The sequence below is a fragment of the Maniola hyperantus genome, chromosome 6, assembly GCF_902806685.2.
Source record: "Maniola hyperantus chromosome 6, iAphHyp1.2, whole genome shotgun sequence".
Lineage (NCBI taxonomy): Eukaryota > Metazoa > Arthropoda > Insecta > Lepidoptera > Nymphalidae > Maniola > Maniola hyperantus.
In genome coordinates, this window is record NC_048541.1 from 14,508,624 (window position 1) to 14,524,331 (window position 15,708).

The following is a 15,708-nucleotide window of genomic DNA, read 5'->3' on the forward strand; positions in this document are numbered from 1 at the left end:
TTTAGATGTTATAGTTTTCTTTTTTTCTTGTTATTTCTTTTTATTTTGTCCACGATATACAAAAATACTGGGTTTTATTACATCATCATCATTATCGACCAATATACGTTCACAGCTGGACATAGGTCTCTTGTAGGGACATCCATTTTTACGACGCCTGAATCCAGCGGCTCCCTGCAAATCGTTTGATGTCCTCCGTCTACATAGTGTGGAGCTTTCTAGCCTAGCACCTTGAGACCCCATTGTCTATCGACGACTCAACGTTTGTGCCCTGCCCATTGCCATTGTCAGTTACTCTGGTTCTCCTACGGATTTCCTCATTTCTGATTTGATCAGTATGGAATTCCAAGTATAACCTATAAGTATACCTTTCACAAGAGGCCTAGAGTTAGCGACTTTGTCTCAGATCCACATGTCATCACTGGCAACACGCACTGTTCGAAGACTTTGGTCTTCAAACACTGAAGAATTTTGGATGAGAATACATCTCGAAACTTCCCGAACGCTACCCAGCCGAGTTGAATTCGGCGGCGTATTCTAAACCTATAAAAGGAAAAGGTGACTGACTGACTGATCTATCAACGCACAGCTCAAACTACTGGATAGATCGGGCTGAAATTTGGCGTGCAGATAGCTATTGTGACGTAGGCATCCGATAAGAAAGGATTTTTGAAAATTCAACCCCTAAGGGGGTGAAATAGGGGTTTGAAATTTGTGTAGTCCACGCGGATGAAGTCGCGAGCATAAGTTAGTTTTCATATAGGTATGCTATTACAAAATACAAGGTTCACTTCATATTTTGCAGTTCTAATTAATGGTAATGCAGATGCTTAATTAAATGCTCCAAATATTAACAGAATGATATTGAAAATCAGATTTACGTTGTTTGTTAGGACGCAGTTAAAATATAATTTCGTTTGATACTAAATTTAAAGCTACAACCTACATTTATACTGGAACTAATAATTTTGGCATAAATAATTAATTTCATCGATACTGTCACAGATGTAGATTGAATATCACTGAAAACAGTTTACAACTCACTGTTTGTTTTCGGTCCAGTTGCACGATAGGCGGTCAAAGCTATGTTACGGTTAAACTTCGACGGACAATAAAAGCATAAGGATAACAAATTAAAATCTATGCTGCTCTGTATTGTGCTATGCTCTATCGCTCCTCTAAGATTATAATGAAGAAACAAACAAACCCTGCTGCGCTGCACTTTGTATAGCAGTGCTTTATTTAATACATAGCAAGGATACGCGATACGCATTGCTCAATCCATTCAGTCTAATATCTATCTCGCTTCCACTTTTGCATATTATGTATGTCGCGCTGTCGCAGTCGCATAGCACACCGCGTATCTCAATATTGAAGTAGAAAAAACATAGCACCAGAAAACTAGCTTAGCCTGGCACAGCGCAGCGCAGCATATTGTTGATTGTTCACCCTAATTGTTTGTAAAAGTCGTGTTAACTTAAGATTTTTAACCATTTCACCTACCATAACCTTAATCATGGAGTTACGAATATTGACTTATGCAACCCTCTTTGCTTTTTATTGGTACCAAAAGTTTAACTGTAACCGTAACTTAACTTTAACCGTCTGTCATGTAACTGGACCAGAGTTAATTATTTTTAAATTAACTTCTGTGTAATTATCAAATTTGTACTAGCTGATGTCCGCGACTTCGTACGCGTGGATTTAGGTTTTCAAAACCCCATCGTAAATCTTTGATTTTCCCGGATAAAAAGTAGTCTATATGTCACTATTCAAACAAAAATCACGAAAATCCGTTGTCCCGTTGCGGCGTGATTGAATTACAAACCAAGAAATTAACGAAACAGCACACAAACACACTTTTGGATTTGTAGTATAGTGATCACCCATCATATTTCATGTAAATTATATTTACCTCTTTATTTTACTATAATAAACTCTTTACTAATAAAAAAAATCTACGCACTGTTTACACATAGACCTCTAGACATTTTTGTCATACATTTAACGTTTGTTTGTTAAAAGAAAGTGTGTTTGCTTGTTGGTTTGTTGTTTTTTATGAGTAAACTTGTCAACTAACTATTTAAACAGTTGTTATAGTAATTAAGTGATGTAGCGTAGAAACAGTTTCAAAAAGCAATATTTCAACAACATGAAACACAAAACGAACATCGATTCACTTTTACGACCCCCGTATCAGTTATTCGTGACACTAAAACATAAAATATTGGTGCGCCATAAAAAACTCACTCACCGAAAACAATCATTTGCTTCGTCCTCGAGTCCTCCTCCATAAAGGTCGACACGACACACGTATAATCGCCCGAAATGTCCGTGTTCGGTTTCACTATACGCAGAGCCCTATGCATTTTTAATGGGTCGTTCGACGCTCTGTACGTCAGGTCGACGCGGCCTCGCAGTATCCCCATGTCCTGAGGTTTCTGCGTCACTATCCACTGGTACACAGGCCGCGCTTTGTTCTTGAAGAACCATTTCACTACCAACCCTGACGTGTTATTCCCATACGTGTAATCACAGTCCAATATCACAGCGTCCTGCACTCCGTACTGTATAATCTCTGGCACTACTACTTTCACTATCTTCACTGCATAAAGTCCTGAAACAAACAAAACTCCATTGTTTACATTGAACTTTGTTTCAACTTTCAATGTTGATGAATACTTTGACCCGCAAAACTTTGCATGGTTATCTGTAAAACAATAACAAGAATATTTCATTGTTATTCTGTTGCCTCGGGCGTCTTTAGCTCAAAATTCTTGTATTAAAGCAAACACGGCACAATTAAAGTAATTAGAAATATCTGACTGATAATAACAATGAATAAACTTTTGTATTCAAGTGGGATGTTAAAACAATATTTTGTGCAAAAGTTTATAATGTAGGAGTATTAGCTATAGGTAGGAGGAGAGAATTTTTATAATATAACTTTGACCTTTTGCTTCTAAATCTCTCAATTTTTTTTTTTGTCGTAAAGTACTGGCAACAGGTACTTTACTACCATTAGGTACAATCTAGCCTATGAGAGAGGCTAATTATAAGCAATATTATAGTAACCTAAACTTATAAACGTACTTATACCTAAGAATCGGTCCATTAACTTAGTTTATAGTTAAGATACCTTATTTGAAGACACTTTGTTCTTGTGTTCTTTAAATAAAAATCTCTCAATAAACTTTTTTCAACGAGAGGCGTTATAAATATTAAAATCAAACCAAAATATCGGTATCTAGCTGATGTCCGCGACTTTTTTTGCGTGGATTTAGGTTTTTAAAAATCCCATAGGAGCTCTTTGATTTCCCGGGATGAAAAATAAGCTATGTAACTCTCCAAGTCTTTATATGTAACCATGCAAAAATCACGTCAATCCGTTGCTCCACTGCGACGTGATTGAAGGACAAACCAATAAACCAACAATCCAACACTTTCGCATTTATAATATGGGTAGTGATGTTTTAAAGTAAAATATTTATAGCAGATAGCAGCAGTGTTATCCTTTATCTTTGAAAGGAGCAATCGCCGAGTTTCTTGCTGGTTCTTCGCGATAGGAAAGGCATTCCTAACTAGCAGCGGTAGATGCATTAATTCACGATTCAAAAGTAGGTGTAATAGTTTTTTTGAATAAAAAATATTTCTATTCATATCTCTATTTTATGGTTATACTTGTTTATTAAAGCCACATAGGCATTATGTTAGCACAATTTTTTATTGTAGACAGCTATGATAAATAAATAATAATGTTTCATCATTGTTCCATTTACTCACGGATTTTGATTTTACTTTGGTAAACAAAAACAATTCCACGTGATTGACAGCACATTAATGAAAACGTCAATAATATTAGTAGGGCAATCCGATGTTGAGGTCAACACGGTAATAATGTTATTCTCAAAACGCACATCCTCGATTTCAACGCTGACACAACCAAGAAAAGAAACATTACATTAGCAGAATTGGTTTCGACGGCGAACGCAACGATAAAAACAACGTTTCAGAGAAGAATATAGCAGAACTTTCTCTGGCACTTTAAAATCCCGCGGGAACTCTTTGATTTTCCGAGATAAAAAATAGCCTATGTATAGTGTATAGCTCTAGGTCTTTATTTATACCCATGCAAAAAATCACGTCAATCCGTTGCACCGTTGCGACGTGATTGAAGGACAAACAAACACACTTTCGCATTTATAATAAGGGTACTGATTACATTCCGAGCTAGGCAGCAATGTCGCACAGCAATGTAGCGGAACATTGCTGCCTAACTCGGAATGTAATCTCATATATTATAAGCTTATAGAGATTGTATGGGGACCAGTAGTGCCGCGAAAGCATTGTTGCGGCAGCGCTGCTGCGTGCAGCGTGTCGAAGTCAGTTTTTATTTTTTTTGTAAAAAAAAATTATTTCACAATTTTTAGTGGCCCCATGGAATTATGCTATGACTGGTTAAAAATCTACTGTTTACTAAGCTATTACACTGATCGCGAGCAATTTACTCTTATCCGTTGAGGAGTTCCAGTATCTATCTTCGAAGATGTTCATCAGATCTTCACCAAATTTAAATGGGACCAACTTTGAAGTATACCCTTTCAAACAAAAAAAGAATTTTCAAAATCGGTCCAGGCGTCTTTGAGCAATCGGGGAACATACATAAAAAAAAAAAAAAGGATTCCGACGAATTGAGAACCTCCTCCTTTTTTTGAAGTCGGTTAAAAACAATGTACTACGCAATCAGCAATCTAAGAAGCTATTAAACTAGTATCTTAGTGAATATCAAAGTGAAACTTTCTTCGATCTGCATAGTTACTGACAAAGTTTTCCAGTTTATAGTCAGAAATAGCTTGTACCTAAAGCCTTTGCTGGCACCTAATCCGCAGCCATAAGTCTTTCGGGGACATTAATATTTATGCAATTCCCGAGTCAATGTTGTTGAAAGCTGATTTAAATTCATCCTCGGCCTTACTTAGCAACGGTCCCTCCATCACTCGCTCCATACGAACGTAGTTTGATTCTTAACCAATAGCCTCAATAGCTCAGCCGTTAAGGAGCGGAGAACCCCACCCGTTGCACTATTGTCATACACACTTCTAGCACAAGCTTTCGCTTAGTTGGAGAGGAAAAGGGAATACTAATCTAGATTAAAATGGCTTAATAATGTTTAAAAAAAACTTGATATTCTAACACGTCCTAGGAACTACCAAGTCTAAGTCTGTGATTTATCTTTTTTTAAAAGAATATTAGCCATGGCCCTTGACTAAAATTCCCCCTTCTTCTTCAATTAAGCGGTTTGAACCGGCGACCTTTCGGATTTAAATCTGCACCTTTAACCGTTGAGCTATTAAGGCTCTCAATTTGTCAGATTTCCGTAAAAATAACTGGTTTCAAAGTTACACAAGTTTAAAGATTTGTAGTAGGTATTTCAATTCTAGAGACCATGTAACTTAGAAATATTTATCGCAGTATCTAGTTTCATTGAGTTTGGTTTTTTAGTATTCAAATGAGAACGAAAATACGTTTGTATGATGCGAGTGATGCAGAGACCCCTCTTAAAAGCAGATGCGACCTAAAAGTCGGAGTTTCACTTAAAATTTCATCAGTGGACATTGATAAAGCAAAAGTAGATTTGGGCGTCGGATAAAATGAAAGTGTATTTTTGCCGCGTTTGTCAACTAGACGTGATTGCACTGACGATTCGTCAAAGTCGTGATAAAATATTAAATCTCGATTCAGAAATAACATTCCATCCATTATTGGAAAATATAAAATAGAATCAACAAATAGATGACGATGAATTTTAAAATTTTTGAAGTAAACATGCAAAAAAGTAAAGGGATTTTGCAGTCGCGTCATTCATCATTTTTTAATAATTTAGTCCGTTTCAAATTCATACAAATGACTATGGTTATCGTAAGGTAAACCAAATGGTGTGTGTTCGACACAAATTCGTACGACAACACATCAAAGTGCGGTTGGCTTAGCAAGTAGAGTAAAGCCGTTTTCATACACGTGGTTCCACTTAAATCTGTCAAAGAGGATCTCAAGAGATCTCTCATCCACACTAACGAACTGATATCTGGATAAAACTTCCGGTCAGCAATCCTGAAAGTATGTGGTTCGTACGAACCATTGTTAGAACGTGATTGTGTCTCGCGTGTCACAGGAATCCTTATTTTCTAATAAGAATTGTCTACAGTTTCCAAATACATAATATGAGTATATACCAAAGTATTTTGCTTCCATAATACTTGGAAGATCGGGATTGTAGTGTCTGTTCATACGAGTCAAATTCGTACGAAAACTCATTCAAAGTAGGATCAGCAACAAGCAGAGTAAAGCCATTTTCATACACGTTGTTCCACTTAAATCTGTCAAAGAGGATCCCAAGAGTTTCATCCACACTAACGAGCTGATATTTGGATAAAACTTCCGGTCAGCAATCCTTAAAGTATGTGGTTCGTACGGGCCATTGTTAGAACGTGATTGTGTCTCGCGTGTCAAGTGGTCACAGAAATATAACAGGCATTCTTATTTTCTGGTAAGAATTGTCCACCGTTTCGAAATAATATGAGTATGTTACTATTTTGCTCCTATTATACTTGGAAGATTGGGATTGTTGTGTGTGTTCGTACGAGTCAAAATCCTCGTCAAAAAAGTATTTTGAACGAATAACATTCCAAACATAATAATAGTACCTATATCTAGTATTTATACCGTGCAGCATAATTTTTCATTTCGCATACACGTCGCATTGAAGTCTCTCAAAGCGGATTCAAGAACACTGCCAGTTCTATCTTCACTAACGAGGTGAACGCGAGGTACTTTTGGATAAAGGGTTGGTCATACACACCGCGTGATGGCTGCGACAGTAACTTGCCAGTGTACGGTGGGACATCCCACTATATACACGTGTATCCATTGTACGTTTTGTAATACAAGTGACTCTATGAAGCACGAACGGCAAATGAAATCGAAAGATCCTAAAAACTATCCGTTGCAATATTGCCATACCTACTCCTAGCAACAAGCTTTATGCAATATTGAATGAGAAAAAGGAATATTAGAATACCTTGATCACTTGAGCACGTGATCTGACAATTATACCTACGGTAACGCGCCCCTTCGACGGCTCCTACGTAGGTCTCCTATCATAAGAGAGAGAAGAGATAAAACACGATAAAAGAGAGGCGTTTGTTAAATTTTCAACCACAGTGCTGTGCGAAATGAAGTGCGCTTTATTTTATTTTATTTAAATGCCTTTTCGGAGTTAGTTAAGGTACCTACTATTAAATATTTTGTGATAATTTTTAATCCGTGTATGGATAACATTCTTTAAAAAAAACCTTTTTTAAATAAAAATAGTGAGCCAACGAGCAGGCGGATCACCTGATGTTAAGTGATTACCGCTGCCCATGAACATGTGCAACACTTTGTTGATCCACCCCTTGTATAACCCCATGTTGTAATCTAGTGAGAACACCGCCGAAGGGAGTTGGTTCTGAACGTATTGGAGTCTCGTTGAAAATGCTACCGCTGCGCGTCGCTGCAGTTCCGCGTCGTTTGTTCCCAAGCCTTTAGTTTCCGGTCAGCAGTCAGGAATAGTCAGATTGTGTGCGGTTTGTATGAACCATTGTTAGAGAGAGATTGTCTCGGGTGTCAAGTGCTTTGAAAAATACGAAGAGAACTGCTATTTTCTAGGAAGAATTGTATTGTTTGCCTTTTGACTGACTGTTCTGTGAATATTGTTTTATATTTCCGCCTGTAAACATTTTTTTTCCATATTTTTCTCTTTGCATTCGTTTTAATGTTATAATTAATTTCAACTGCATTGCAAAAGTAATATATACAGGGTATAACCAGAACGCTAGCAAAAACTTAGCGTTATTGTTATACTACATAAACACAATCCAATACCAATAACCATTTGCCTCATCTTGTAGTTTTAGTGATTTAGTATTTTTAAATTCGGGTCAATACTCCGTTTACGACGCGATATTGACTCCGAGAGACCTACTAACGTAATGTTCGTCCTATGGCGTCAGTCAGATGTTTAAAGCAATATAGGTATCGTAAACTTTTACAAAATAATAGGATTTTTTATTTATTTTCGCGATTTTTTTATGGTGGGTATCATATCAGTAATCATCAGTACTTTCTTTGTTTTTGCCAGCGTTCTGGTTACAACCTGTATATACAAATTTTTTTTTCACGGCTAGGTTTATCTCGCTTTAACGGTGAAGGAAATGGCCTAAACCCTTCTCATTCTGAGTAGAGACCCGTACTCAGTAGTGGGTCGTTGTTGGGTTTATCATAATGAGAAGTTCATAGTTTCTAGCAGTTAGAGGTCCTGGCCTGGGATTGAACCCCCAACCGCCGGAATAGGAGGCGGATGTCTTAAGCACTAGGCTATAGCGGCTTACGGCTATACAATCAGTACCCTTTCAATACCCTTATTATAAATGCGAAAGTGTGTATGTTTGTTGGTTTACTGGTTTTTAGGCACAGACATTTTGGTTTGTTGGTTTGTCCTTCAATCACGTCGCAACGGAGCAGCGGATCGACGTGATTTTTTGCGTAAATATAGCCAAAGACCTGGAGAGTGACTTAGGCTACTCTTTATCCCGGAAAATCAAAGAATTCTCACGGGATTTTCCAAAAAACATAATTCCACGCGGATAAAGTCGCGGGCATCAGCTAGTTATTAAATAAAAACAGAAATTGTATTTCAAAACACGGATATTAAAAACATCAGAAAATGTGCACGTCTAACCCAAATCTTTAGAAATACTCTTGGGCGATACAAATGTGAGCGGAAATGGAACTCTTCTGCCCGTCAATATGGAAGGTATAGAAACGAAACTACGATGGTCGTCTTTCAATAACATATTCTTTGAAAAGGTACAAAAAGGGCACAACGCCCACAGACGGAGTGGAGAGGTACCAAGGGGTGGCTTTTTCTTTTTTATAAACTCAGCTTTTAATTACAGTGACTAAGACTGAGGGCACACGATGCGTTGCGGTGCCGCAACGCAAAGATTTCACCGTATCAGCGGGCACACGCGCGGTGCGGCGCCACAATGTTGTTATGTCGCCGCGGCACCGTAGCAGCGTTGGATAGTGTCCTTCCTTGTGACGCATAAACAACTGAGCGGTGCCGCTCCGACGTCGCAACGCATTCACCCCTCCCCGCCTCGTCTCGGTGGTTGCAAGTCCGGTGCGGCGCCGGAGCGCATCGTGTGACATGCCACAGATATTTCTATGTAAGACGACGCAGCGCTGCCGCCGCGACGCATCGTGTGCCCCCGCTCTCAGTCAACCCTTGATCTAAATTTCCATTATTGTTTTTAAGATTAGTTTATTACAAAAGCCAAAGTGTGTGTTTGTTTGTTGGTTTGTTAGTTTGTCCTTCAATCAAGTTGCAACGATTTTTTGCATGGGTATAGTCAAAGACCTGGAGAGTGACATAGGCTACTTTTTATCCAGGAAAATCAAAGAGTTCCCACGGGATTTTCAAAAACGTAAATCTACGTGAACAAAGTCGCAGGCATCAGCTAGTTAAGTATATAAATTAGCTTAAGTTTAATAATGTAAGAAATGCTGTTTGTTTCATGTGCCTTTACTCAACGCGCTCGGTCTGCGCCGACCCTTAGCCGACTCGCTGATGTCAATCATAATCTCTAACAGAATTCCCGGAACATATCCCTAGCCGTACATCTATATAACTCCCGAATTCAATTTTCATATTCTACGAAACCCCACATTATTTAATCCTTTAACTTGTACCAGTCTCTCTTTAGGAATATCATGCTCCGAGTTCTAACACAGAGACTAGAATTTCCCAACTGTGCCAAATAAACCCCTCACCATAATATTCCAGGTAGATATTAGACAATGCTAGGTCTGTTTAATATAGGACCGGCGTCGTCGGTAATATTTCCTCTAGATGGCAGAGCGTGTACATTACCCACTATGCACGTTGCATGTGTTATCAAACTGGTTTACAACACGCAATGTGTATGTTTACTGGCAATTTAGCGGTATCGGTGCCGTGGCAAATCTGGTAGTAAAGGCCCGGGTTAAGATTAGAGCGGCTGTTGTTGGAGATAAGGCATGCATATAAACCCTTGAAGCTACGAGTATGGGATTTTACTGCGACTCTAGAGAGGATTGCTTTCTCGAGGAGGAAATGAAGAATACGATCCCTTGTATACCAATACTGAGCGTGATGTTGACGTTAGTTGTGTGAACAAAAGAAACTTGTTTCTTTTGATAATACTGTGGCAAAGAATTTTCATTATGAAACATAAATAATGTTACGGGGTGGGGCTCTGTGATTGGAATTTTATACAGTTTTTTACCCTCAAGAGTAAAAACTCGTCACAAAATGGAACACGGATAGTGAAATAGTGACCCATTATTGTAAGACTAGCGGCCCGCCCCAGCTTCGCATGGGTGCAATCAGTGGCGAGCAGTTCATAGAGGCATAAAAGCACTGCTTACCCAAGTTGAAATAGCTCCGCCCGCATTTTTCATCATGACACGCAGTAAAAAGGTAACTTAACTGAGTAATGCCTACCCTAGCTTCGAATTATGTGCACGCCACTGGGTGCAATGTAGATGGTAGCTAATGTAGTGTCAATCCTACTTTTTCTTATAATATTATGGTTTTTCCATATTTTATTTTATTATCCCAGCATTAAAGACAATAGAACAAACATACTTTTTCTATTTAAAGTTCTGTGGTAACAACCTAGTTAGGTATAGTGCGGTCAAAGCCTTAACCAAATTCCATTTTCAATAAATAATAAACCAAATCAGAAAACAGAAACCAAAATTCAATTTCGATTTCGTTGTACGATCCTATTACCGTCGAATCTCAAAAATAATTTTCTGGAAAATGGCTACCAATATTGCGAACTGTCTCAAGAGCCATATTATTTTTTAATTCGATACCGTAACTCTAGCAGACCCTTCGATGGTATTTATATTTAATTTCGTCAGTGCCAAAGGGCATAAATGGGACGTAAGGGTTGGTAGTATAAAACTCTAAATATATAAAAGGATTGACTGACTGACTGATCTATCAACGCACAGCTTAAACTTCTGGACGGATCGGGCTGAAATTTGGCATGCAGATAGCTATTATGATGGCATCCGCTAAGGGTTTTTGAAAATTCATCACCTAAGGGGGTGATATAGGGGTTTGAAATTTGTGTAGTCCACGCGGACATAGTCGCGAGCATAAGCTAGTATACATTATAAGTCTACCTCTGTAGCTAGATTGTCTGTTACTAGCAACCCGCCGGCTTCGCACCGGTAGCTTATTACAATTTTTGTAGAGATCTCCAGGTTTTTTGAAATTAAATTAGCCTATGGCACTCAGGAATAATATAGCTTTCTATTGGTGAAAGAATTTTCAAAAATGGTTAAATAGTTCCAGAGAATACCCGCTATAAACAAATTTTACCTCTTTATAGTATTAGACTAGCTGACTCGTGCAGACCCAGAGGATTTTGAAAAATCTCAAGGGAACTGTTTAATTTTCCGGTATTAAAAATAGCCTATGTATGTACTTTCCACCTTTTGAACTAAATCCTGAATGCAAAAAATAACCTTCATAAGCAACTAGCTGATGCCCGCGACTTCGTTTGCTTAGATTTAGGTTCTCGAAAATCCCGTGGGAACTCGTTGATTTTCCGGGATAAAAAGTAGCCTATGTCACTCTCCAGGTCTTTGGCTGTACCCATACAAAAATCACGTCAATCCGTTGCACCGTTGCGGCGTGATTGAAGGACAAACCAACAAACCAATAAACCAACAAACAAACACACTTTCGCATCTATAATAAGGGTACTGATAATGAAGCGGCGTGAATAACGAACAAAGAAAAACATACAGTTGAATTGAGAACCTCCTACTTTTTTGAACGGTTAAAAATCTTTCGCGTTCTCAACCGTTCAATATTATATTAAAGTAACTTACGACCTCTCGGAATGTCCGAAGTGGGGTGGACGAACAAACAGACGGACGAACGGACAGACGGACAGCAGAGGCTTAATGATTTGTACTTGAAATTTCAAAAGTTGTATTTTGAAAATTTGAATTATTAAGGATTTCTCTTATCCTATAGGTCTGAGTTGTATTCCGCCTTGTACCCCATTACATTGATGACTAATCACATGGTTTTCTTGCAGTGGGCTCCCGATCCTTCCGGAACATAAAACTCAACTAAGAGTAGGTAAGTAGCATTTCGACTTATTAACTGAAGATTAAACGATAGAGCTAAAAACAAACTATCTGTTAGTTCTACATTCATCCAAGTTACATACAAGTAAAACACTGTACATCTCCTCAAAGACATTCCAGCGTACTGAATGAGACTTAATTTCCGTTTCTCCGTGTGCACTGACTAAGTAAATACCTACCGACTGTGGAAGCGGTTTTTCTTGCATTTCGTTTAAGTCTTGTGGAACTTCTGCAAAGTCTATTTGAATTGAAATTTTAATATCCTAACTTAAGACGTATGAATTCATTATGTGTACCTATCTAGTATTATGTAGAGTATGGCAGCATTCGAGAAGCTTCAAGATATCTTCTTATCCAATATTCCTCAGTGTTTGAAGACCAAAGTCTTCGAACAGTGCGTGTTGTCAGTCCAGTGTTGACATTATGGATCCGAGATATAGTTGCTCAGTATGGGCATCATAATAAAGAAAGCTCAGAGTCACCCAGCGGATGATGGAAATCTATGCATGAAAGCTATGCATGGAGTTTCTCTACATGATTAAATGAAAAAAGAAGAGATCCGCTAGAATATCACAGTAACTCACATAGTTCAACGGGTTACAAGACATAAAAATGCTCTAAAAAGTAAATCAATAATATAGCATCAATCAATGTATTATAATTATTATTGTTTTATTTTAAGAGGGTTTTTGTCTCAGGATTTTTTTCATTTATAACCTAGAGATTAGTTGTCGTGTTTTAGTTTTAAACTTTATCTATACCTACTTATATATAAAAGGAAAAGCTGACTGACTGACTGATATATCAACGTACAGCTATAACTACTGGACGGCTCGGGCTGAAATTTAAGCTATTATGACGTAGACATCCGCAAAGAAAGGATTTTTAAAAATTCAACCCCTAAGGGGGTTTGAAATTTGTGTAGTCCACGCGGACGAAGTCGCGGGCATAAGCTAGTTTTGTATATGCAAAGAAAATCGGACAGTCGTTATTGCCGCCGATTCCCTTGATCCGATTTCCGGATAGAACGTGCGTCGAGGGTTTAATAGTAACCGATTTATAGGCTGGCATGTGGACATTGGCAACTGTGTTTCCTGATTGTGGATTTGAAGCTGAATACTGATTATGTTTGTGGTATACTAGCGAATAGCCTATCTTTGTCCGCTTTACAGATGATCGTGTTGATGATGATGATGAAGAGTCCAAATCATGTGTTGTATTTGATGAGTAATTGCGTTCTCTTACCTATACCTCATATTTCTAGCTGAGACTCGTGTATTAGTAGTATTTTAGCGTTTAAGCTATCGTGAGTGATTTGCATATTATACATATCTCACACCCGGTTTTACTCACGTGTTTAGTCGACGCTAGCCCGACTAGTTGCGAACCCATCCGGGGTCCTTTTTCAAAGGAGTCAGTTCACGCACGCGTCGCGGTTGAGACGCGGATGGGTTCAAAACTAGTCGGGCTAACGTCGAATAAACACGTGAGTAAAGTCGGCTGTGAGATATGTATGATAGTAGTATTTTCTTTGTTTAAGCTCAATAGTTCAATATTTACTTTGGCTCCAAATCTTTCTTCATACAATTCTACTAAAGTGCAATGCATATGCAATTTAGTTGAAAGTTCCTTAAGGCGTTATATGGGAATGACCAAATGTACCCTCATTTATCCTGACCCATTTACCGCTTAACAAAACGGGATTTCATTAGCATCGATCTGTGGCTATAGCTCGTGTGGCTATAGTCAGACAGCGGCGTATGTCCATTTAAAGTCAATAAACTTCGATCGGCAAAGGTAAATAGGGCATGAAAAAAGCCTAGCTCTCTATTTCTATCTTTTTTATCCATTCTAAGTATAATATAAATACGATAGTGTGTTTGTCGTGTTCGGGTTAGATTCCTGGCAGAGGCAATTTGGGAATACATTATTTCTAAATTGTCTCTGGGCAAGTCTAGTGGGCTTCCACCCTACTGGCAAAGCCGTGCCGCCAAGAGATTTAACGTTCCGGTACGATGCCGTGTAGAAACCAAAGGGGCATGAGTTTAATTAAACTACCACAGCCCTTCCAAGTTAGCCCGCTTCCATCTTAGCATCGCCGTGCACAACTTACCATCAGATGAGATCGCAGTCAAGAGCCAACGTGTATCGGAAAAAAACCGGCCAAGTGCGAGTCAGACACGCGCACTGAGGGTTCCGTATTACAATCGTATTTTATCGACATTTTGCATGATAAATCTAAAACCATTATACCTAAAAATAAATAAAAATCTGTTTTAGAATGTACAAGTAAAGCCCTTTCATACGATACCCCACTTGATATAGTCATCTTACTTCGAAAATTGAAAATACTAATTATTAGTTTATGACCACAATTTAATTATTTTTGTGTGATGTGACCGCAAATTCACGGTTTTCAGATTTTTCCCCTAAAGCCAGCTATAAGACCCACTTACCTGCCAAATTTCATGATTCTAAGTCAACGACAAGTACCCTGTAGGTTTCTTGACAGACAGACAGACAGACAACAAAGTGATCCTATAAGGGTTCCGTTTTTCCTTTTGAAGTACGGAACCCTAAAAAAGCGTCCGAACAAAGAACATAGCAATTTAGACGTTCCGAAGTCCATGCCTTCTTAGTAGTAAGAGATTTGAGAGCACCGCAGTTCCGCCTATGACCCTGGCGGCCCACATTTTCAAGTGGCCGTAGCAGGGAAAGGTCACGATATATTATTTCCCGGAGGAAGCCCCGAGGTGCCTCCCCGGCTATTAATAACGGGTTTTCTTTACCAGGGCTACATGCATCTGACAGTAACGATCGCACTTTTACTCTGTCATTTATCGTGTCGACCGCCATTATTATTTAAATTTCGCCCCAATTTTTACACGGAAATTTAAATTTTTGAACGTGGAATGCCTTTTTGTTTTACGCATCAATTAACTGAATCATGCAAATAGGCGGTTTTTTACTTACGACGGACGCCGTTGTAATTTTATTTATTAAAGAAATACTTTTTCTGTTGTTTTCTTTCTTGTTTCTTGGTTTGTAATATTAAATTTATTTTCAAAATTCTCTGTTTAACAGGTAAAGGGATTATCATAATAATGGCCTGCAGGACTATGTTATTCAAATGCTAATAAGTACTGTAGGATTAGGGCAAAGGCTTACACGTTAGCGTCTGCGTCTGCATAAAAAAAACAGCCAAGTGCGAGTCGGCCTTGCACACGACGGGTTTCGTACACATCTTACTAGAAATGACACTTTTAATATTTAGGGCAGCCATTTTATTATTTTTAATATTTGTTGTTATAGCGGCAATAGAAATACATCTATACATAGAGCCTCAATAGCTCAACCGGTAAAGGAGTGGACTGAAAACCGAAAGGTCGACGGTTCAAACCCCGCCCGTTGCACTATTGTCGTACCTACTCCTAGCACAAGCCTGATGCTTAG

The 15,708-nt window shown here is 38.4% G+C and overlaps 1 protein-coding gene and 1 long non-coding RNA gene across 2 annotated transcripts in view; both read right to left on the reverse strand.

Annotated features, from left to right (window-relative positions):
* LOC138402509 (uncharacterized) overlaps nucleotides 1-15,708 on the reverse strand; it is a 189,899-nt gene that overhangs the window by 29,524 nt on the left and 144,667 nt on the right. The gene's annotated exons all lie outside the window — the stretch shown is intronic.
* Nucleotides 1-15,708, reverse strand: part of LOC117982962 (uncharacterized) — a 129,224-nt gene that overhangs the window by 29,524 nt on the left and 83,992 nt on the right. The window contains exon 2 of the mRNA XM_034969402.2: nucleotides 2,255-2,617. Within this exon, the coding sequence (XP_034825293.1) occupies nucleotides 2,255-2,617 (363 nt within the window). The remainder of the gene's footprint in view (nucleotides 1-2,254; nucleotides 2,618-15,708) is intronic.